This window comes from Dromaius novaehollandiae, chromosome 4 (genome assembly GCF_036370855.1).
Source record: "Dromaius novaehollandiae isolate bDroNov1 chromosome 4, bDroNov1.hap1, whole genome shotgun sequence".
In the NCBI taxonomy this organism is placed as follows: Eukaryota; Metazoa; Chordata; class Aves; order Casuariiformes; family Dromaiidae; genus Dromaius; species Dromaius novaehollandiae.
The window spans coordinates 86,237,526-86,261,874 of NC_088101.1; the positions used below are offsets into that span (position 1 = coordinate 86,237,526).

At 58.5% G+C, this 24,349-nt stretch overlaps 1 protein-coding gene across 1 annotated transcript; it reads left to right on the forward strand.

Annotated features, from left to right (window-relative positions):
• Nucleotides 1–939: 939 nt before the first annotated feature.
• Nucleotides 940–23,008, forward strand: FBXO41 (F-box protein 41). Its single transcript, XM_026121818.2, has 12 exons — nt 940–1,753; nt 6,973–7,183; nt 7,703–7,782; nt 8,034–8,359; nt 8,750–8,991; nt 9,428–9,543; nt 10,123–10,275; nt 13,713–13,808; nt 15,122–15,240; nt 15,498–15,656; nt 16,458–16,573; nt 17,953–23,008. Exons 1-12 carry the CDS (start codon nt 1,032–1,034, stop codon nt 18,013–18,015), a joined length of 2,403 nt encoding a protein of 800 aa, XP_025977603.1. The 5' UTR covers nt 940–1,031; the 3' UTR covers nt 18,016–23,008.
• The last annotated feature ends 1,341 nt before the right edge of the window (nt 23,009–24,349 follow it).

Sequence of the window (24,349 nt, forward strand, 5' to 3'; positions counted from 1 at the left end):
AGCCCAGCTGCGAGCACAGACAGAGGGTTTAGGGCAGTTTAGCACCCACGATGTCCCGGGTTTAACCACGCGGAGGATGCAGGGTGAAGGGATGCAGGGAAGAAGGACCCAGGCTTCGCTGGGTCGCGCATCCTCCTCGCTGCTCGCAGGGGGTCGGTTGTAGACGCCGGTGCAGAGGAGCTCGGTGGGGTTTTTATGGTGGTGCTGGGGACTGTTTTGGAGTGGTTTGGGAGATTTCCCGATAAATAACGCCGAAACAAGGCAGCGCGGGAAGCGGGGCTGGCCCTGGTAGCGCCTCGGCCCAGTGCTGCTGGAGGGGGAACCGCTGCGGTTCCTCGCGCGGGAGAGAGGGAAACGGGGCATTGCTGGTGGTTGAATTTCTCCTGGCCTGTCCCGTTTCACAAGGGGGGGTTTTCTTTCCTTGCTATCTTGGAGGGGTTTGTGAGATGGGGAAAACAAGGTCCATACGGAGACCATCCATTGCCCCAGCATGGGAGAACCAGTGGCTTCCCCTGCAGCATCACGTGCCGGAGCAGCGTGGGCTTGGAGGGCTCCCAGCCCCCTAAGAGCGTTCCCATCTCCTTTCTGCCGCCCACAAAACCTGCAGGAGCCGGAGACCTGGAGCACCAAGGGGTGACAGGGCTGCTGACCACCTCGCAGAGTGAAACTGGGGGTGGCTTTCCTCCTTCCCCCTTGGGGAGAAACAGCAGGGGAGGATGGAGGCAGAGAGGGCACCAAGAGGAGGGACCGGGAAGGGGCTTTTGGGACGCAGCTGTCCTTGCATCGTTGACCCCCCCTCTCTCTTCCAGCGCCCAGCTCTGCCCAATGCTGAGCGGGCCCCCGCGGACCTGCCGGACACCCCGCTCCCGTCCCTGGGCTCCTGCCCTCGCCATGCCCCTGCGGAGCCGCGGCCCCGTGTCCCGGGGTGCCGGCGCGCCGACCCGGCCCTCGCCCGCCCGCCGCCGCGCCGCCCGGCCCGCGCCATGAGCGGGCCCCCGCGGTTCCTCTGCGGCGGGGCGCGTAGCTGAGGAATGGCCTCGCTGGACCTGCCCTACCGGTGTCCGCGGTGCGGGGAGCACAAGCGCTTCCGGAGCCTGTCCTCGCTGCGGGCGCACCTGGAGTACAACCACACCTACGAGACCCTCTACGTCCTCTCCAAGACCAACAGCATCTGCGATGCCGCCGTCTTCCCCTTGGCCGCCGACGCGGCCCTGCTGACGCCGGCTGCCCGGCGGGACTACTTCGAGAGCACCTCCTTCCAAGGCAAGGAGCAGCGCTTCTCCTGCGACCTCGTCCCCGCCGAGGAGCTGGAGCCGGCCCCGTCCTCCTCCCCCTCGCCCCGCTATGTCCACGAGATCGAGATCCCGCTGACGGAGATCTTCACCCGCGGCAAAGCCGTGGCGCCGGCCCCCACGCCCCCGGCCACTATGGACGCAGCCTACGAGGAAGGCCTGGCCCGCCTGAAGATCCGCGCCTTCGAGAAGCTGGAGGTGGACAAGCGGCTGGAGAAGCTGACGGAGGAGGTAGAGCAGAAGATTGCCTCGCAGGTCGGCCGGCTCCAGGTGGAGCTGGACCGCAAGAGCTCGGAGCTGGAAAAGGCCAAGCAGGAGAGCCTGCGGCTCAGCCGGGAGAAGCAGGAGCTGGAGGACCGGGCGTCTGAGCTGTCCCGCCAAGTGGACGTCAGCGTGGAGATGTTGGCCTCCCTCAAGCAGGACCTGGTGCAGAAGGAGCAGGAGCTGACGCGCAAGCAACAGTGAGTCCTTTCCCCTCTCTCCTTGCTGCGGGGTGGGTGGGAATCGTCCCCGTAGGGCACGTGCAGGCTTGTGGTGAGCCCAGAGCAGCCCAACGCTGCCAGCAAACCCTTAGAGCTAGTGCTAGGGTGCAATCCCTTTTGCAATGCCTCTTAGGATCAGCCCTCCCTAGGGTTTTGCTATGCTGGGTTTTGCATGCTCTCTCCCACACAAAACCCCATGGGCAGGTGCCCACGTAGACCTCAGCTTTCCCCATATCTGTGACTGAGTTGGTACCTGATAGACTTTGTCCCGCAGCCACCAGTGCCCTCAGGACATGGCCAAACTGGGGCAGCCCATCGCCATCCCACAGCCCTCCCAAGGAACACCACAACGGCCGTGTTGCTCCAGCCTGTCTCTAGCAGCAAAGGGTCTCTCCCAAAATCAGGGCTGCGTCATCCCCTTTGGCTGTACAGCTGAAACGCCTGGCTCTATTCCACAAGAGCAACCCCACCAACTTGTCCCAGGGCCATAAGCAAGAGAGGGGCCACCTCGGCCATGCTTAATTCAGGGTTATTCTCCTAGAAGGGGGGGGTGATATATCCCAAGGAATATAACCTCCATTCACTGTTAGGACTGTGGCATAGCCGCCTTCTTTTCCATCCCGTTATCCCCAAACAAAACCCCTCTTCCCATCCTCGTACTGCTCCTCCAGAGTTCCCTCCTTGTCAAATGCTGGGTTATTTCATCCATCAGTGTTGCTTAAGCAAGCGAGACCTTGTTTCTTGGGAGTTTCTTAGCAAAGCTGGAGGTCGTCATGGGGTTCATAAAGTCTGAGGAGCAGGTTAAAGGGGGACTGCAATGGTTGTGCTGGACCAAGAGCACTGGTGGGATTCCCCAAGGATTAGTCTTGATCCCCAGCGTCTTCGGCACATTTATGAATGACTTTGGCTCAGAAACAAGGTGCGTGTTCATGGCATTTGCTAACAACTCAAAGCCAGTGAAGGCTATGGTCCTTGGGCAAGGAGCGGGATGATGCTTGAGGCTGGCATAAGGGGAATAATATTTGGTTTGGAAAGCGCAGAAGAAAAGAAAGCGGGGACCATGATGTATAGAGAGGCAAAGGGGAGATTTCAGTGTTGCTGTCAGCTATCTTGCGGGTATCGTGGGGACATCGGAGTAGGGGGTGTCTTGGAGGTGCACGTGGCAGGACAAGGGACAACGGGGTGGCCAAACTCTGGACTGGGGCCCAGAGAGGTGGTGGCACCTCCGTCCATGGAGATACTCATCTAAACTGGGCTTGCTTAGAGTGCAGGCTTGGACCAGGGACCTGCTGAGGGAAATGGGGGCTCGATGGGCCCGGGAGATGGGGAGAGCTTGGCTGGTGAAGCCAGGCCAACGTGGGGATGCAACCGAAGCCCGCAGAGATGTCGGGGACAGGGACAGACAATGTCAGCTAAAGGGCAGCGCTGGCACCGGGAGGAACAGCGGCAAATTGGCCGTGAATAAAACTCAGCCTGGAAATTAAAAGGTCGTGAGCACCAGAGCAACCGGGGTGTGAAACAGCCCCGGCAGAGCTGGCAGAGGGTGACGGACGGGTCAAATGCAGCTTGTTCAGTCCATGGGAGGTCCTGGACCAGTCCATTGCTGCCTAAGGTGACCTGGATTTATGTCCCAAAATTGCTTCCTGGATCCACCTTTCTTTAGCAAAACCCTGCAGCCCCGGAACCACTCGTGTAGGTCCCCAAACTCCTCTGGTTGGGGCCAGGGATGGTCCGGGAGGGAGCAGTAGGCTGGGGGCACAGTGGGAGCCCCTCTGCAATGACAGGGCTGCAAGGCAGCAAGGGGACACGCTGCCCTCATTGGGCAAGAAGTGGCTGCAAAAAAAATGCAGAAAAAAAGCAAACAAAGCACTAGAATCAGTCACAGCCTTTTCAAAAGTTTCACAGAAAATCTGAAAAGTAACAGGAATTTTTCTGATCTGAGACAATTGCAATGGGGGTTGCTGGAAATTAAATGGCTTGGCATCTTCCAGAGCAAGACATGGAAAAAGGCTCATGAAACGAGATGATTTCTCCTGGCCATGGGGAAATCACTGGGAATTGTTTTCATTGGAAAAGCTGTATTCACCCTTCCCCCAAGAACAAAACAAGATTATCAGGGACATTTTCCAGCCCTGCTTTCTCGGAAAGGCTGGGAAGCTGCTGGGGATGAGCCTTAGACTCACGGCCCACCCCGCATCCCTTCCTTGCCCAAGGTCTCCTCTGATGGTGATGCTTTTCAGGATCGTTTCCCCAAGCCCATCTCTGCCCGCTGTGGTCGTGGCCACACATCTCCAACCCTTCCTGCTGGTCCGGTCCCGGACAGCCCCGAGGCCAGCAGGCCTCCATGGCCACCATGAAGGTGATGGCCCCCTTCCTCTTCACCCTCCACGGCAGCAATTTGAGCGGTGATTTGCAGATCGGCAAATCCAGCATGGACGGCTGCTTCTTCTTCCCCATCATTCATGGGGAGGCGAAATAAGAGCAGACGCTGCCGCCTGCCTTACTCCGCGCTCGCAATTTGCTGCGCTGCCATTTATTATCCTTCCTTGTTTACGGTCTTCCAGCCAATTCTCCATCCACGCGACAGTGTTCAGATCCCCGCCGGCTTGAATTCCTTTTTTGAGGAAGGTTTCATGAGCCACGATATGAAAATGGTTTAGCCAAATCTAAATACATTGCATCCACCGTGCTCCCGACGCCTGCCAGGGCCGTAACAACACCCGAGAGCACGGAGTCATCCGGTGACATTTATTTCCGTAGCCATCCGTCTGACATCCAGCCTTGGAGCTACATCCTGGGTGTTGGGAGCCTTTTTGCTTTGTAGGCTCAGCTGGTTTTGCCATGTTTTTTTTTTCCATCCGGTCCCTCGGAATGAGAGGAGCCGTAGGAGGTGATAAGCATCAGGATCGCTTTACATCCGCCGCCTGGGTGTCAGCACCCCATTTGCCTTCCAAATCTCCCATGCTCTTTGCCGCGAGCCTTCCCGGATGATTGCCACCAGTGAGCTCCCCAGCTTTTCCTGGAAATGCCGGGGCTGGGGGCCGGTGGAGATGCAGCATCGCATCGCCCTGGCATTTCCTTCGAGCGCGCTGCGGGAAAGGTCACGGCCGGATTTGCATGCTTGGCTCCAGCATCGCTCACTGATTAGTAGCTCCGAGTGCCTCCGAGTGCTTCGCTGTCGCCAGAGCAGGAGCGGAGACCCGTGGGGCCCTCACCTCCCCATCCACTCCCTTCTAGCTTTGCATTTCTCTGCCAAGGGAATCGGCTTGTTTTCCCTCCTTTCTGGCTACTCTGCGTATCCGAGGGTCAGAGACATGGGTTTTGCTGGAGATCCTTGTTGTGCCCCCGTGAAAACCTCATCCCCAGCTCCTCAGAGATGCTCCTTAGCTCAGCAGAGCATCTACGCCAAAGGAGGCCTTGGCTTCAGTAGCATCAAACATTACTGAAGTGCATAATTAATAATCATTAAGATTAATTGCATTGGAAAGAGCTGCTCCCTCACCCTTACGCTTTGGTGGTTCCTCCTGGCTACGGTTGGTGCACACACGTGGCCAGCTGAGCACGTCTGGGTGTGCGCGAGACCGGCTGAAGGTGTGTGCGTGTGGCTGCGGGTGCTCGTGCTGCTGAGCAAAGGCGTGAGGTCGGCTGTATGTGCACGTGTGTAGCGTATGCGACTGGCTGCACACACGTGTTGGAGTGTGTGTGTCCGTATTTGTGTTTTCGTGGCGTTTATGCGTACGGGAGCGGCTCTGTGCACGCGTGTGTGTGGTTGTGGGAAGTGTGCGTCTGCGGGTAGGTGCGACAGGCTCTGTGTGCGCTCCTTTTTGGAAAGCGTGCCCTTGGTGGGTGTACGTACACGCGCATTTATGGAAAGGGCATGTGAGATCTGTGGGCATGCAACGGCTCTACGTGTGTGTGCACGCGTTTAGGGCAAGCATTTGCAGGTGTGCGATGGCTGGATGTGTCGGGTTGTACATATGTGCATTTAAGGGCAGTCTGTGTTTGCCCAGCCACCGCTTTCCCCAAGATCCCCTCTGCCCCGGCCATCACCAGTCCCCATCCCCTCCACAGCCCGCTATTTTGGGAGCTTTTGCCCTGCTTGCAGGATCCAACCAGTGGCCAGGAGCACACCTCTTCAACTTCAACTTCACGGAGTCATTTCTAGCTTCATTTCCTACCCTGTCTTGTAGGGCTTCGATCCCCGCTCAGCTCCCCCATGCACAACACCTGGAAAGCAGTTCCGCACCCCAAAAACACCGCTGGCCCCTAAAGCTGTGGGGCTGCCCTGGGAGCAGGAGCGAGAGACCCGCCCACGATGCCCAGAGCACCCGCAGCAGCACAGAGGCTGGTGGCCCCACTGCCCCACCTCGGTTCGGGGCAGAAAAAGCCCTCGTGCAGGGGCCAGGGCATGGCCGGATCCCGCACTGCACCTCAGGCAGGGCTAGCCCCACTCACCGCCCCACGGGGATGTGCCTGGAGGTTCCCCAGCTCCCTTTAATTAGCACCTTAACGAGGGAAATGGGGCCTCCTTCCTGCACAGCTGGCTGCTTTGTGCTGAGGGCACGTGGGACGAGCAGCTCTCACCACAGGGCTCTGAAAGTGCCGAGCATTTCCCTAATGAGAGGTGGGGCTGAGCAGGATTTAGGCGTTTAAGGCTGCCCTTAATGCTGTTCTGCCTGAATCTGGCCTTCCTGAATGAGGCAGACTGCAGGTGCCACTGCCTCCCACCAGCCTCTGTGCCACCTTCCCTGCTCTCCATCACCCACCTCCTCCTTATCCCTGTTCTCCATCAACCGTCCTCTCCATCAACCAACCTCTCCGTCAGCCCCACCTCTGCATCTTCCCTCCTTGCCTTCATCCCTTCTCTCCATCTTCCCTCCCTCCATCATCCTCCTTGCCATCTTTTTTCTGTGCCATCAGCCCTCCTCTCCATCATCCTTCTTTTCTTCTCCATCTCTCCATTGTCCTTCTTTTCTTCTCTATCATCCTTCTCCATCGTCCTTCTTCCCCACGACCCTTCCTTGCTGTCATCCCTCCTCACCATTGAGCTTGCGGGCCGGGCACCAGCCCTAGCAGCAAGGGCTCAGGGCAGGACACACGTCACACGGGGACCATATAGCGAAGGTCTTGGGGACCTGGGCGTCGTGGGGAGGGTGGGAGAGCCCAGCCCCATCGCTGCCGCTCGCCCCTCTGCCCAGGGAGGTGATGCAGATCGACCAGTTCCTGAAGGAGACGGCCGCCCGCGAGGCCAACGCCAAGGTGCGCCTCCAGCACTTCATCGAGGAGCTGCTGGACCGGGCCGACCGCGCCGAGAAACAGCTCCAGATCATCAGCAGCAGCTGCGGCACCACCCCCAACGGCAGCCTGGGACGGTGCAGCGCGCCCGGGGCCAAGGGCGCCAGCCGACCGGTACCTCCGCCCGCCTCTCCGGGGCCCCGGGGTGCAGGTCCCTCCGCGGGGATGCGGGAACGGCACGAGGGCCACCCAGGCCTGACGCACGGGGCAGCCCGGCTCCTTCCAGGAGCAGCATCTTCAGGGGCATCACCGATTTCCCGTGGTTCGCACGCCAGCGTTCCTGGGTGGATTCTCTGCTGGCTGCAAAGGGTTGAGCTCAGGCATGGATGGGGCCCCCTCATATCCATAGGAAACCAGCCTGAGAAAATCCCGGGGGGGTTAAAATTCCCAAAAGGGGAGCTGCATTTTCAGCCTTGGTGCTTGCTCCATCCCAGGGCTGCATTTCGGAGGTCAGCAAGGCCAAGGCGCTGTATAAATAAGGGGCGCCGATGCCAGGGGTGTTTCCGGGAATGGCGTTTCCCCGCAATGCCGGTGACTGGCAGCCGTTCCCGGGGATTTGTCCCGCTTTGGCTCACCACCCACTCATCCCACGGCAAACGGGTTTCACCGCGTTGTCTCCTCTTCTCCCTCCAGAGAGACAGGCACCCCGGGCCGGGGGTGGCCGTGCACGGCCCGTACGGCATTTCCAACCAGCGCTCCTCTTCCAGCACGGGGTGAGCGCTCCCTCTCCTTCTCTGCAGTTTAATTGGAGCATTTTAACGATGGGGATGCGGGAGGAGGGGGTCGTGGGGCGCAGCCGCTGCTGGGAGGATGGGGTTGACTCCTGCTTCCCAGCCTCTCCTTGCCGCTGTGCTTCCCGGGGGCAGTCGTGCCCCGGCGTCCTTGCATGCACCAACTCTGCAAGGCCTCAGCCTTGCTGTTGCATCCAAGGCGAGCGCTGAGGCCGGCTCTCCCCGTCCCCCAGGGCCTCGAGCCGGGCAAAAGCCGTGTCGCAGAGCTCGGGCTGCTACGACAGCGACAGCGCGGAGCCGTGCCCCACCGACGCCGACGCCGACGGGCACCACTACGGCGGCGGGGTGCCCCGGGGTGCCGAGCGGGACGGCGCCCGGGGCTCGGGGCTGCGCCGGCAGGCCATCCAGAACTGGCACCGCCGGCCCTACCGCAACAGCACCGAGGGCGAGGAGGGCGACATCTCCGACGTGGGTTCCCGCACCACCGAGTCGGAGGCCGAGGGCTGGGAGCCGGAGGCGCCCGGCGCTTCCCGGCCCGTGAGCAGCTGCCGGCTGACGGGTGAGAGCCTGGCACGTGGGGACCAGCACCAGCATCACCCCGTGCCGGCGGGATGAGCTCCCGCGGCTTCGGGCTGCGAGGCTGGGGATGCAACGGTGGGGATGCCTGCCCTTTTTCCTGAGGCTTTCCGCTCCGATTGGGGTCGGAGGGTGGGTTTGTGCCCGCGCTGAGATTTCCTGCCCGCTCTGGGGCCAGGACAGCTCGAGGCAGGGAAGGCAGCAAGCCGAGAGATGGGAAGGGGCTGTTCCTTGGGGTTCCCCTTATTCCCTTCCCCATCCTGGCAAGGAGCTCCCTGTCCCGGGCAGCCCAGGGGCAGTTCAAAGCCCTGCACACCGCCTTGGGAAGGACGGAAACGGGGCAGGTTGGGGACTGAGGCCGTGTGTCACACAGCCAGGTCCGAGGGGGCGGTGGCCAAGGCGGCCCGGCTGGAGAAGGGCAGCCCGGGCCACTCCAGCGAGGTGATCAGCCCCGAGATCCTCAAGATGCGGGCGGCACTTTTCTGCATCTTCACCTACCTGGACACCAAGACGCTGCTGCGGGCGGCTGAGGTGTGCAAAGACTGGAAGTTCGTGGCCCGGCACCCGGCCGTGTGGACGCGAGTGCTGCTGGAGAACGCCAGGGTGTCTTCAAAGGTAACGGGGTGGGGATGGGGAGGGTCCCCGTATCCCCGTCCGCGGAGGGCTGGGGCGTGCAATCGTTTCATCCTTCCAGGAAGACGAAGCAGGCTGTGTGCATGCTCACACGTGTTGCACGTGCATGCGTGTGCTCCCGTGTGTGTTATGGCCACATGAATGGCGATGCTCCCGTGGGGGTTTTGCATGTCCACGCACGCATGCTTGCGTGTGCGTGCTCAGGTGTGCATGCGTTTCCACGTGGTGGTCTGTTCACACACGGCTGTGTGTGCACGTGTGTTGGCACTCATGCACATGTGGCTCTGTCCATGTGCAACCCCATGTACGAAGAACGGCTGGGAGAGGGGGTTGCAAACCCGCCTGAGATGCCGAGGGTGGGTGGCGCAGGGCATTGCCGAAGGCGTCCCCCTGCCAACAGGCACCCTCTGCCCCCCAGTTCCTCGCCATGCTGTCGCAGTGGTGCACCCAGACGCACTCCCTCACCCTCCAAAACCTCAAGCCGCGCCAGCGCGGGAAGAAGGAGAGCAAGGAGGATTACATGAAGAGCACGCGGTGAGTCCTCGGGCACCAGGCAGGCAGGCGCTTCCTTCCTTCCTTCCTTCCTCAGCCAGCGCCACTCGCTTTGAGCATCCCAGGTTTAATGCCACAGCGCCGTGGGTGCCTGGCATCCCATTTATCATGCCGCTGAAGGACACAGGTAATATCCCAGCTCCTGCTCTGCTACGGCAGCTCCAGCACCAGGGTTTTGGGGACCGGCATCCGAGAACCCCCATTTCCAGGCTGATGGGACACATCACCCGGAGGTGGAGGCCCGAAACGCAGTCCCTCCTTAGCCCACACGTGCACACCCAGATGGCTCAAGCTCAGAGTTTGCAGTGGCACGCAGTGATTTGAGGAAGCCAGGCCCTTCGGCTGTAGGGGACTTGCCACAGCAAGGACAAGGTGTTCGACCAGCCCTGGGCCAACAGGGCAGCAGAAAGGTCCCTTGCAGCCAGGCATTTAGCTGGGTGCAGGCCAAAAATAAGCCAGAATGCCGGGGCCCTCTACAAGAAGTTATGGAGTTTTTTTGCCCTGTCCCCTGAGAATTAGCCCAAATCTGCCTCTGCCTGACCCTGTCTCTGTCCTCGGCAGGGGCTGCCTCGAAGCCGGGCTGGAGTCACTGCTGAAGGCCACGGGCAGCAACCTGCTGATCCTCCGCATCTCCCACTGTCCCAACGTCCTGACGGACCGCTCGCTCTGGCTGGCCAGCTGCTACTGCCGGGCCCTGCAGGCCGTCACGTACCGGTAAGGACGGGCGCCGCGGTCCTGGGAGCCAGGCCCAGCAAGAGCTGCCTGGGGACACTGTGACGCCAGTGTCACGTTGTGCCAAGGCAGCAGGAAAAGCCCCAGGGCATTGGTTTCATACTGGTGATGCTGGTGTCCGTGCGCTGGACCGAGGCATCGGAGGGTCAGCCCAGTTTCTGGTGAGGCTCATGAGGGACTCGCTCACATTTTGCTAATTTAAAGCCAAGTGAAGTGAGCACAGCCTGGAGTCGAGCAGGGTCATCCTGGCGATGGGCGACTCGGGAGGCGGGTGGCTGTCTCCATGGCGGGGCTGTGGCATCGAACACTGTAGCTACAGGCGGCAAGGCAGCCTGGTAGCTCATCTACATGACGAGATGGCCAAGCTCTTCCTGGGCAGTGAATAGAGCAAAACCCAACACGAGACCTCATGGAAGGGGAAGGGGATGTTTGTTTGGCAGGAGGGATCTCGGCCACCCCTGCTCTCCCACCCCGTACAGCAACACGCGTCCATGAGGCCTGGCCATCACTTGGGTGCAAGATCAAGGACACCGGTGTTGAGTCCTCCCTGCGTCTATTGAGGTCCTCCTCGCTGGTGACAACAAAAAGATTTGAGGGGGGGCAAGTCTTTTATACCCTTTAGGAGACAAGCAGCTGTTGCAGGGGCCCTCTCCAGCCATCTTTCCTCCTTTGGGGTACCTATGGCTCCCTGTGGAGAGGGCAGACCATGGGATGTGCTGGTGCATCCTCCTGATGCCCAATCCCAAGCCTTTTTGCTGTGCCCCTGTTGGAGCTTTGCTCATCTGGCTGGTGAAGGACCCACCTCTCCGTGTCTCCAGCTCAGCAGTGGTCCTGGTGTCCCCAGGGAGCGATGGAGGCCATCCTTGCAACCCTCGTTCTGCATTGTTTCTTCTGATGCATTCCCACACAGACGTTTCCCCTCCTGCTTCCTTCCCGCCATCCTGTTGCAGATCTCGGTTACTCACCTTGGCTGGAGGCGTGATTGGGGTCTTGGTCTGGGGACGCTGCTTTGTGTTAAAGAAGGGCAAAAGAAAAGAAGTGCAGCCAACGCCAAGGCCTGGAGAGGTCCCACCCAACTGTTGCTGCTGAAGGACTGCTGAAGGAGAGCAGAAACCTAGGGGTCCCCTGTCCTGGGTGGGGAGGAATGGGCTCTGCTATGGGGTCACTCTGCCCATATAAGATCCGACATGGAGACACTAAGATCCAGTTGCTAGAGGAGTGAAGCCTGGCCCAAGAGTGAGGACGTGAGGTCAGTGATGGTGCCCCGGTCCTGGAGGAGGTCCGAGATTTCTCCTTGGTCTTGGTCACCTCACGAGAAGGCTCTGCCTCCCATGGAGACAGGTTTTAGCTTTCTTTCCTACTGGACATCTCCCCAGCCAGAGGAGCAGAGCAAACCCATCCTGGAGTGGGTACCAGGAGAGGCTTGCCAAGAAGGAAGGCTGTGTCACAGCGGAGGTGGGACGAAGCTGGTCCCTAACCACGAGGCTCTCCTTCCTTCTGCTCTCCATGCTCAGGGAAGACCATCGTTGCCCCACTGTGCCTTGCAGGTGACAGACCACTGCTGCAGAAGGGGGAATCAGCTCCTGATGGGAGTTCACGGGGTTTGACCTGGGCTTCCTCCGGGTGCCGAGCAGAGGAGAGGGCAACGCCATGCTGTCACTGCACTGATGGCGCCAGGCGAGGGGGCAGCCCTGGACTCTGGCTTTGCTAGACAGCCAGCACCTCCCCCATGCCAGGCTGGAGGGTATCCAGGGGATGAAGATGTGTCTGCCCAGGCTTTGAGCTTGCTGTGCTGCCAAAGCAAACCCTGCCCTGGCCAGGCTCTGCAGTGACGGAGGCTGGGAGAGGCAGGAGAGACGTGCAAAGGAACGAAGGAACTGGGACCGCCAATATGTCCTTCAGTTGCTGAGTTTTTCTCTGCTGAAGGAGCGATTTTCCAAGCCAGGGCTGCTCAGCAGGACAGCTTTGGGCTTGCTTTCCAGGCAGTTCAGCCTCAGTATCCCACTTTCACAGCTACAATCCCCAGAGCGAGCAGCCTGCATCGTCTGGCTTTCTCCTTGCCTGGCCCAGAGCACATAGTCCTTTGGGTGGGAAAACGCGAGCCCAGAGATGGCCTCACTCCAGGCACGCGATGAGGTCCTCCGTGTCGGACGAAGTGTGCTCAGCCACGGCACCACGATGCGGATGCCCACGCCGCCAGGCAGGCCTGCACCACCCGGTTTAACCCCGCGACTTGTCCTTGTGCCCTTCCAAGGGCTGAGCAAGCCCAAGTGCTCCCGGCGCCTCGCTAACCTGTGACTGTGACTCACATGCTCTAATTAACCAGCGCACTCGTAAGGGGCTCTTGGCAGGCGTCTTCGATGGAAATGTGTGAAACTCTCGCAATAACACCCGTCACTTATTTTTAGGCTTGCCTGAAGTTTTGAACTAGGTCATTCAGAGTTAGCAGGCATGTCCTCAGTCTTCAGGAGGGAGCCCAGTGTGGCGGGGAGGCCTGGGGCCTCCAGCAGCAGTTCAGTCTGGGCTGGTAGGGTCAAGAAGACACCGCTGTTCGACATCTTTCCTCTGTTAACTTGGTGGAGAGAGCCGACAGCTTCCGAGACAGCTCCTCTGAGCCAGTGGCACAGCCGGATGGGGAGGCAGCGTGGCTGCATGTGTTCAGCTCTGCGCCCGCCAATAAACCCCCTGCCATTTCCACCGTGCCATTGCACAAATCCAGTGGCATCCCTTTAGAGTGGCTGCTCAGATACCTCCAAAAATGCCAAGTGTCCCCTTGCTCCAGGAGGAGCCCACAGTAAAGCCTGGGAGGGATGTCTGGTCGACAGCTGCCTGTGGATGAGGTGACCCAACCACAGGGCTGATGCAGAGGCCCTGGAGAAGACACTGCCCTTGGCTAGATGTCACCAACCATGGGCTGAAATGTCATTACCACCTCCCTGCACCTTCCCAGACCAGGCCAGGCAGGTAGAAAGTGAGACCACCCTGGTGGGACTCACAGGGACGTTATATGCATTTTGCAAGGGAACACAGCCTTGGCAGCCTCAGTTCAATCGCTTGCAGCCATCCAACCCCATCGTGAGCACTGCGTGGCTGATGTGCCACCTCTGAATCTGGAAGACTCTGCCCTGCCTTTGTCTTCAACCTCATCATCATCCTCATCTTCAACAGCAGTCTTTTCCATTTTCCTTGACATTGCATATCTGTAGGCACGTTTCCAGGTGGAAACGCCTTTAGCCTTCCTCCTGTGTGTGCTGGTGTTGGGACTGTCTGGGTTCACAGGCAGATCATGGGTTATAAATGATGACCAGATTCGTACCTCCAGGTGCGGAGAGATACGGTGGCATGGAAGCTGCGGACACATCCCCTTGGCGTGGCACGCAGCCAGCAGGGACTACCACGTGTCCTCTGTGTCGTTCCAGGAGCTCTACAGACCCCGTGGGTCATGAAGTCATCTGGGCCCTTGGAGCAGGCTGCAGAGACATCATCTCGCTCCAGGTCGCACCTCTGCATCCGTGGTAAGAGTCGTGCTCAGCACCTGCCAGGCTAGGAGGGGGCCAGGCTGAGCGTGAGAGGCACTGCTGGACTGCAGGGAAACCAGGTGCCAAATCCAGACTTCCTAGCGGGGTCCTCAGGAGCTGAGCAGCAATCCTGGAGGCCAGTTTGGAGGTCTGGGAGCTCAGCCCCATCCCTCGCTGCAAAGGCTGAAAGCCGTGGGATGTGGCCACATTCCTGCCAAGCTGGAAATGTTTCTGGGGAGGCTGCTAACACCAGAGATGAAAGGGGAGCTGTGATCACTCTGCTAGGCAAGTCTGAACATCAGACACTTCTCTGAGCTCTTCACTGCTTATATAACAGCAGCTCTGAAGAGCCTGGGTGTTTGTAGAAGGGTGTTGAGTTGCTGTTTAGGAGACGACTGCAGTTTCTCTCACTTGGGAGGAGCATTTTGAGCATGAAGATGCTGGAGGTTCCCCACTCCGCAGCATCTCTGAGTGCTAATGAATTCATGGCTTAGGTAACGTCATGAAGAGGCTGGCTGAGAAATCAGAGCAGGTCACTCGTCTTCTCGCCTCCATGACATGGAGCTGCCTCCTGGGCATTTCCTTTTGTCCTGGAATGTTTGTCGCAATGTCGTGTCCTCCTTCAGCCTGCGGGTCCGTGGTTAAGAGATGGCATTACTGGATCAAGGTGTATGGAAGGGCATCTCTCTCAGCAGGAGAAGTTGGATGTTGAGTCACTGGCAGCTTGTTCCCTTCCCCAGGAGAAATGCCAGGCAGCACGTGTAGGGCGTTCATGCTGTGTCCCTCCCGCTGTAAGCGTGTACCTGTGCTGTGTGCTCGTACTGGGGTGTACGAGACTGTCTGTCCGGTGGTCTGGGGGGTCTTAAAAGAAGCGTGTGCTTCAGTTGCCTGACAGTGAGTGGAGACACGCAGAGGAACCATGTCCTGGTGTTGCTGTTTGGTGCAGATCACCCCACGACGCTGGACATCCACACGTAGGTGTAGACATCCAAGGCAGAAGTCCACGCTCCAGCTGTAGCTCTCAGATCTCCAAAAGCAGATGTTTTGGGGGGAGAGGGACTCTGCCGAGTGCACGGACTTGTCCTCCTTCAGCTGTAACAGAGCCCAGCGTAATTGCTGTGATGGAGACCACTGGTCACACCCCCTTTTAGCGTGACGACCCCCAGGTTGGTGGGGGTGGCAGCCCCCCTGACACCGGTGAGGAGCTCCATCCCTGCTCTGCTCGAAGGAGCGCAGCATGGCACGGAGCCGTGGCAGCAGACACGCTCATTTACCAGCTCTCCCCAGCTTTTTCTTCTTCATCTCCCCAGCCAGCAGCCAACGCGTTTCAGCAACCGCTGTCTTCAGATGATCGGCCGATGCTGGCCGCACCTGCGGGCGCTGGGTGTCGGAGGGGCCGGCTGCGGTGTCCAGGGACTGGCATCCTTAGGTAGGTGCAGCCAGGAGCTCTCCTCTGGCGGGGCGGGGAGAAAGGGACCTCGCGAGGGGCAGAGCAGGTCCCTGGGGGATCCCGTGGGGACCTCAAAGGACATGGCAGAGGCCCCTCCACGTGCTGCCACCCCAGCCCTCCCACCACCCTGATCCCGTTGGCTCTCCCCATCCGCTCCCCACGGGGTGACACAGATGGGCCCCGTCACCCCCGCGGGGCCACGTGGGGCACTGATGGCACGTGCTCTGTCTCTGCAGCCCGGAACTGCATGCGGCTGCAGGTCCTGGAGCTGGACCACGTGGCGGAGATCAACCAGGAAGTTGCAGCAGAAGTGTGCAGAGAGGGGCTGAAGGGGCTGGAGATGCTCGTGCTCACCTCCACGCCGGTCACCCCCAAAGCCCTGCTGCACTTCAACAGTGAGTAGCGATGCCGGGGGGTGACGCAGCGTCCGAGAAAGGGGGGACACCTCCAGTGCAGAGGGGCCTGTGGCGGAGGGGAGGGTGAACGAAAGGCCGCCATGTGCCCAGATCCCTGAACCGGACCCTGCCTTCCAGTCCCACCAGAACTCGTTGCTGACACTGGGAGCCGATGGGAGGTTGGGAGGTGCTGGGATCTCTGTGGCAGGAGGTTTCTAAGAGCAGATTCAACGCACCCCTGCCAGGGATGGGTTAAGAAGAGCCGGTCTTGCCTTGGGACACAGGGATGATGGAGACACTCCCCCATGGCTCCTCCCAGTCTAACCTACACCACGGTGTCTGTGGCATACCCCAGATTCACCTTGGCACATGTGAGTTTGGAGTCGCTCACGTTTGGAGTTTACTGAAGCCATTTGCCAGGACAGGAGCTCCTCATGGGAAGAGTCTGCAGCCAGCGTGAGGGTCTGTTTGAGGTGCTGTCCCTGCTGGTTGTGGCAGACACGACCATGATTAGACTTGCTGGGACCCTTCCCCTCCGAGTGGAAGTGTAGTGGTTTTGCAGGGAAGGGGTAGGGCGGCTGAATGGGGTAGGGCAAGCAGAGACCGTCGCATAGACCACCGTCCTCCTACGAAGGGCTCAGCCACCAAAAGCAGATCTCCTCCACCTTTAGGGTGAGCTTTCCCCAAATACCCAAGGCCTTGAGGAGCCCTGGGTGGGTTTCAGGGTCCCGTGCCCTGGGCCCCGCTGTCCATGCTGGCTCCCCCAGCTGCGGCAAGGCCGGGCGATGTCTCTGCCCCCAGGTGTGTGCCGGAGCCTGAAGTCCATCGTCGTGCAGGTGGGCATTGTGGACTACTTCAAGGAGCCCCACAGCCCGGAAGCCAAGAAGATGTTCGAAGAAATGGTGAACAAACTCCAGGTAAAGGAAGCCAGTGCCAGGTCCCTGTGTCCCCCCTTGGGTTCTGGGGACAAGTTCTTGCCGTCTGCCAAACCCGCTCAGCAGAGAACATTTTAGCTTGGCGGAGACATCTTGAAACCTGGCTCTCCTTCAGACATGTATGTCCTGAAGGCTAAACCAAGATCTAATGGGTTGTGATTCCCTGCCGTTGCTTTTACCAGGACTGCTTCTTTCTTATCTGTTCCCCACGAATAGAAAAGGGCTGATGCCTCCCTCCCAGGGTAATTTATTTTACTAACATTATAGAGTGATTTAAAATCCACCCATGAAAGCCAAGTCATTTACTTTACTAACATTATAGAGTGATTTAAAATCCACCCGTGAAAGCCAAAGTAAGGCTAACTTTATTTACTTAATGCTGGCTGCGCAGTGGCAGACCTCGCATGGCTTGTGACACTTGGCAGAGGATTCAGCTCTCCTTGTTCTGGGCAAGGTTTTCAAGACAGACGTCTCCATTTATGGTCAAGGGGAAAAATATGTGCCTCCATCGCACTTCCATCTCCGGCTATCTTCACCCTACAGTCAGTTAGACTCCCGTAAGGGTGCAGCTCCCTGAGCAAAGGATGTGCAAGAGCCAAGCGATATCTTCCTAGGGATCAGGACAGAGGCAGCTGGTAGCACGCTTGAGAGCAGGGCATCTCCACGGAGCCTTCCTCAGTGAGATCAAGCATGGGTGAGGAAGCCAGATGGGAACTTGCTTCCTTCTCCATACCCCCCATGCCAGCTGGTCTCTGGGGAAAGAGAAATTAAGGAGAGAAGGACTGCCCAAGGTGAGGAGCAGGGTAAAGAGGCTAAAGAAGAAATTCCCTTGAGATGCAGAGAAGAAATGGGGATGGTGGCTTGCTAACACAACCAAATGGCTCACGTAGTTCCTGTCACCGACTTCCCACCCTCCCACCCCGAGACCTGGCACTGCAGGGGTGGCGGGGCCAGGAGTGAGCCGCACTCATTTCCAGCCGCTGGCTTGGGGTGGCCCTCAGAGAAGAGGAGTTTCGGATGGACCTTCCTCTCATGGCCGCTCATCCCTGCTCCCTGCAGGTCTCATCTGCCCAGCTCTGCCTACCAACGTCGTCAGCCCCAAACTATTACCATCCTCTTGAAACAGTGTCAGAGCAGAAACCAAACCCAGAGCTGGCTGCAAGGGCAGAGGACTAATAGGAGCAGAGCCAGTCCCGCGAAGCAGCAGAGTCCCCAAGGGACGTGGGTGGTGGGGAGGCCAGTATAGACCTCTCACCAACAGCTGGTGGCATTTCGGGTGGTTTCCTCCCTTCCTCGCTCTCCCTGTGGGGCAGCAGCACTCCCCGGTCTTGCACTGACCCCACTCTCTGCTCCTCTTCCAGGCCCTGAGGAAAAGACCCGGCTTTTCAAAGATTTTACACATCAAAGTGGAAGGAGGCTGTTAGACCTTCAGGGAACCACAAAGCACATTCCCTCTTACGCCCGACGGAGCCAGCGGCCCAGCGAAACCAAACCGACGGTCCGCCGTTCACCTGTTGCGGACCCGGAGACGCAGAGTCGCCGGCCCGTGCACAAGAAGTGACTCTTGCAGGCCTTAGTGCCTGGCGGCTGGTGCTCTTCGGGGCTGGCTCGCGGACACGTCGCCGGCAAGAAGGTGCTACTTAAGGAAATTTTTAGCCTGCCCGCGGGGACACAGCTGCGCTCTTTCCCAGGAGGGAGAATGGCTTCGGACGCCGTGGCTGCTCATTGCCAAGGATCCCTGTTTGGGCAATGTCTTTTTCTTTGATTTTTTTCTTTTTTTTTGGCTGGTTTTTGTCTTGGGAGCGGAGGATGACTCAGCCTGCGGGCCGTCCCCAGGGCTCTCGCCATGCCCTCCCACCACGCGGAGCATCTCGGTCATCCCCACTGCTGCGGAGGAGCTTGCAGATGGTTGAAGGCCGTGAGCTGGTGGCTCTTCGCAGAGGGCGTGCTGGGCTCGGTGCCAGGGTTTCGTGGAGCTCCTTGCATATCCTTTCGCAGAGTCACGGCTGGACCAGTCCTGTGCTCTCCGTGGGATGGTGGAAGTGGGGTGGGAAGGGGCCATCCCTACAGAGGAAACAGTACCCAGCGTTCCTGCAGATTTTCCGCTAGCTTTCTTTTTATTTACCTGTTTCTTTAGAAGGGGGGCACCCAAACGTGGGTGAATACTGCCCAGAAACCAGCAGCCATGACAGCACAACCACAGACTGCAGACCTGACCTCCTTCTTCGCGGGGACTGCAGGGGCCAGCTGGCGCCAGGAGAGATGGTTGCTCTTCCAGAGGTCTCAGCCTCACCTCCTCTCCACTCAACCCTTCCCACCAAGGCAATAAACCATCTCTGAAAAACCCATTGTCCACCGGGAAACACGGGTAACGCTTCTGTCTTCATGAACGTCCACCTTCGGCTCAAACCCCCTCCGGAGTGGATTGTCCCGTGCTGAGAGAGGGACTTGCATGGGCAGAAGAAAATGCGTGAGAGGAGAGTGTCACGACTCACCATACCGATGTTCAGCCACCTCCTAGCCCATCCCAAGCAGCTTGGAGGAGAAATCCTGGCCAAATTGTTCCAAAATCGAAAGCTGCTTCTTTCACCAACCCACCGTGCTGAACAGCAGATCCCTTATCTACAGCCACGGCTTTTTATTAATCCTGTTTTTCCCTTTTGGCTACCTTATTCCTGGAGGGAAGTCACCCTTCCTGACATCCCCCTTCTTTTTCCAAAGGAAAAGGCTCTCGACAGGCATCCAGCAGGTTCAGATGTTTTCATCCTCCACCCCGTGAAGAAGATGCCAGGAGGTCTCCAGGCCACAGGGGACCCCATCACAGCACTGCCAGAAGCAGGGACACACCGGCCTTAAACGGCATCTCCTCTTCCTCCAGCCTCTGCAACACTGTCAGGGGCATCCCCTGGGCTGGAGAGAGCATCCTGGGCAGGATGGTGACGGCCCCCATAGAGAAAACACCTAAATCCTCGATCCTGGAGAGTAAGTCGGGCTGCTGGGTGGGCTGGAAGCAGCTCCTGGTCTCCAGCTGCGGCAGGTATCTCAGAAGACCATTTCACCCACCCCTCGTCCGGTCCAGGCTGCCTCCTCCAAAGCAGGGTAGGGTTGCATGCGGCCTCTTTGCCGTAACCCGCGATTCGAAGCACCTCCGTTTCCCCCCGACTGCAGCTTTCCGGGGGAAGGCTGCTTCCCGCATGCCCAAAACGCAGCCGGCGGGAGCCCAAAAAGCCGCCTCGAAGGAATTCCCATGTCCTCCTGCCCCCGAGAGCAGCACCAGGAGGGACCCAGCCTCCATGCGCGGAGACCTCATCCGTCACGCTGCACGCTGACGTCTTACCTCCATCCTGGGGCTGGGAGGGGAGATAGGACGGGTGCAAATCCACAGGGAAAAGCAAGAAGGGAGCAAAAACCAGCAAAAAGCAGAGCAAAGCTGCAGTCCCCGGGAGGAAACCATCCAGCCTCCGAGTACCACATCTGCCACCTTCCCATGAGAGCAGCCCGCGGCCATGAGGGCTACAGCTTGGGGACGTCCCCTCATGCACCGGCGCAGAGACTTGCAAAATTACCTTAAAAGAAACAAAGTAAGTATTTATTTCCATAAAGAAAAAAAGAAAAGATTTTAAAGAAAAAAAAAATTATATACTCAGCATGTTTATACACTATGCTTAAAGACTATCGTGTTGGAGAGCCCCGTCTGAAGACTGAAGGTGTCTGCTCCAGATTTGCTGCTAGTTCGAGGACGTCCCTGTCCCCCCCGTGGTGCCGAGAGTCAGCCACGGCGCCCATCTCTCCTCTGGGCTGCGGGAAGGATGAGGACGGGGTGGTGAAAATGGGGGAAAAAGGATGTTGAGGACTCTTGGAGAAATGTTGGTTGTCGGTCGGCGAGGCCGGAGCGGCTGTTTGTGTCGTCAGTGGAAGTTTCTGCTCGTGATCGCGGTGGCGTGGAGCCGTAGGTGTGTGATTAGTCCGTGTGTGACGCCTCCCCTCATTGCCCCCCCCCCCCCACGAGGGTGTTGCAAACCCTGGTGGGACAATGTCACCCGAATTCGGTGTTTCAGGTGCGTCCCCACGCCCGCTCCAAGACCGGACTGAGCCGTCCGCCTCCCAGACATTGGCCTTTCGCTCCAAAACAAAGCCGAACCTGCAGCTTAGGTAAAAGCAAATTTAATCCGTGTTTTACAAAAAAATCCTGCGCAATGGAATGAGACCCTGAGTCGTTCCCAAGCATCGAAGATGAAAAGTGGGGTTTTTTTTTCCCCATTTTGCTTGGTATGAGTCGTGCGCAGGGCTGCCCAGCGAGGCAGCGGTGGGATGCTGCAACGCTCGGCGCCGGTGTTGCAGAGCGGATCCCTGGTGGCACCGGACGGAGCCTGGGACCGAGTCGGCTGCTGGCCCGAAAGCATGCTGGCAGCAGTCCCACGGGCAAGGAAGCTCACTAAATGAGCAGAAAACTTATTTTTTTCCCCACCTGGGTTATTTTTCTGCTGATTCGGAAAGCCAGCCCAGTTCATGCACCTCCACACCAGCCCCGGGTCCAAGCAAGCCCATCCTTCAACAGACAAAGCCAACATCTCCTCCAGCACCTGGGAGAAGTCCCTCCCCAGCTGCACCACCAGCCTGGGCTGCTCCCTTCCTCCTCCTCAGCTGGGGATGAAGGTGTCAGTTCAGAAACAGGAGCCTGGGCAGCGCACACAGCTCTGACATGGTGATACGGGCTCCGTGACATGCAAGTGATGCCAGGGGCAATAAGGGCCCCACATCTCCCCGGTCCCCCCCCCCCCCCAGCGCCTCCTAATTGGCCCCGTTGTTAATGGCAACGAGCTCATTAAGGGCTCTGTGTTTCTTCAGCTGAAATGTCATATTGATCGTTTCCCTGCCAGCTCCCAGGGAGAGCTGAGGCCGGGGCGAGCTGCTGGGCAGTCATCCTTCTCCCGGCAGCAGGAGCCCTGGGATGGCCCCATCCCATCAGGGTGGACACGTGGGTGCCGGGGTGGCCCGTGGAAGCCTCCCTACTCCCCGACTCCGGATGCTCAGCCAGTGCTGCCCCGTATCTGTAGGATTTACTGCTCAGTCCTAGGGTTTCAGCCCAATTTCCTCTGGAAACGAGGGCAATGCACTCACGCTCTGCATGTGATCTCCTTGCCCAAGAACTTGCAAACCTGCTGGGTGATTTTAGCCAGATTCGATGGTGAGGGAACAGGCACAGAGATGTCCAGTCCCCCAGAGACGATGTGAAATGAAGCAGCTGAGGAGGGTGCCCACAGGGAAGGGTGTGCTGCAGCTAAGCTCAACCCCATACTAGATGCCAGAGAAGCCACACCAGGGATCAGCCATGACAATCCACACTGCGATGCCAGCAAAAATCAGGGCACAACTGCCCAGCCCGGGGCTGAGTGTCCACCAAGAGCTGGTTTCGCTCGTGGTGTCGTGGTGCCCGGCAGCAACCACTGCCGAAGCCACGAGGAGCCGGGCCCAGTGGTGACACCAATTCCTGCTGGGAACGGCTTCCTTGCGAGGTTTCTAGGACCAGTTTCTGGTGGATATATTTTTGCCATGAGGTTGCCAAGGCTTTTCATGGCCAATTTTAGCAGGATTTCCCCATTTCTTGGATGTCAGTGCCGGTCGGGGATTTCAAGAGGAACAACACCAGCAAAGCCGGGTTGGTGGCATGAGGCCGAATTCAGCCCGAAGCTTCATTTCACCATCTGCTTTTCTCAAGACGTGACTTTGCTCTTAGTCCATCACTCGCGAGCCCTGAGGACCCGGGAGCATTTCTTGAGCTCAGGCTGATGCCTTGGACATGGGGCAGGGGCAGGCGTTGGAGAGGGGCTGAAACGCAGCTGCTTTTCACATCTGTTGTCCATTTTTCCCTAACGTGGCCTGGAGCTGAGGGCTGCGGCAGCCTCCCTCCGGGCAGCATCAAACGGAGCGGGTCAGGGATGGAGTATCCCAAAGAAAGAAAGAAAAACCCTGGACTCAGCAAGTCCAAGGTGGTTTCAAACAAAGCAGACGGCAAAAAAGGAAAAAAAACTAAATCTTCTCATGTGTCACAGTCCCAGCTGCCACCAAGGCATGGCCAAGGCCAGCTCTAACACACCTTGTTCGGCTCCTCCTAAAGGCTCCTAACTAGGTTAAAACAAACAAAAAGAAACAAAAAAAAGGAAAATAGTGATAAAGGCCTTTCTCAGCACAATTATTTGCTCTAAACTCGAAGGTGTTAATTTTTCTCCGCTCCTAATTTTTCTCCACCAGGCAGGGGTTTATTGCCCGGCTGGTGGTTCCCAACAGGCAATGTGGCGAGAAAAGGATGAGCAGGTTCGTGCCGCTATTAGCGGAGCCCCAGGACAAGCCTTAACGACCCCGGCGCCCACGCAATCCAAGCGCGTTTCTTCAGCCTGTTATTTTGGGCTGAAAACCTGCGAGTTTGGGTTGAGCGAAACCATTTGGGAATTCGTGCCAAATAACATTACTAAGGGGCAGATGGAAACGAGCCCCTTTGCTGTCCCTTCCCACCCCCAGTAAAAGCTCTCGAGCATCCTTCCCTGTCGCACAGGGATATTCCTGATCCCTTGCGGCTCCTTCCCCATAAGGAAGCAGAGGAAGGAAAAACGCCCCAAAGTGGTAAAACAGGGTTTTTCTGACCCAGCCTAGGGACCAAGCGGGTGCGACGGTCTGGGAGGGCGGGATCGCTTTTAGCGAGCGCGAGGGAGCCCACAGCCGCGGATCCACACTTGCTTAGAGATAATCAGAGCACGCGCTCCCACAAAGAGAGAGAGAAATATATATATATATATTCCCCAAAATCGCAATCATTTCCCTGAAGCACTTCTTCTTCGTGGCGTTTCCTCCAGCTCCGCCCTGGCGAATGCCTCCCGCAGCGCTCCGCGCAGCGAGCCCGGGAGGTAGAAAGTTTGCCTTCTAAGTTATTTTTTTAAATCTATATAAATCTAGGTCTATTTTAGTCTTTTCGCAGCGACGTGCCAGTGTCTGGAGAACCAAACCTCCCTTTTCCCCCGTCCCGCGGTGGCTCCGGCCCCAACGCTAAGTCCGGGTGCTCCACGGGGCCCCGAATCGCGGCCGGCGGCAGTGGCCAGCCAGGGTCCCCGGGGAGGGCGCTGGGTCCCCTCCGGGCCACCGCGGGAGCCTCTCATTTTAGCACTTTGGTTGGTACTATCATCTGTAGACGCACTTTGATGTTGTTGCTTTGAACCTTTGCCGAGTGTAAACAATGTGTATTTAAGAATTACAAAAAAGAAGAAAAAAAAAAAGCATGCCAAGATCTATTTTATTATTCGGTGTTGAATAAAAAACCGAGGGGGGGTTTTGGGCCTCACCGTCTACTCCCTGCCCATTTGGGACGGGTGCAGCCCCGGACCCTGGGATGCGCTAAATCCAGGCCAGCGGGACGGAGCAACACGCCAAGCTCCAGGTTCATCCGAGCAGGGACAGTCACTACCCAGGATCCGAGCCTGGAGCTGTGGGACCGAGCGCAGGGGGTGGATGCACCCAGCTTCTGCTCCACGGTTGCTCCCAGCAGGGCTTTGCAGATGCAGCCCCGACCCCAGGGATGTTTCCCGTTCAGCCCTCGCCTCGGGTTTCCCTCCCCTCCAGCACAAGTCCCAGCCCGGCTCCGCACCCAGCTTTGCCAAGCACGTGGCAGCTCCAAGCTGGAAGACACTGCAGGAAAGCCCCAAAGCAGGCTGGCGGGGGAAAAAAAGGGGTTAAAACCCAGAACGGGCTAAGAGATATGCAATTTGC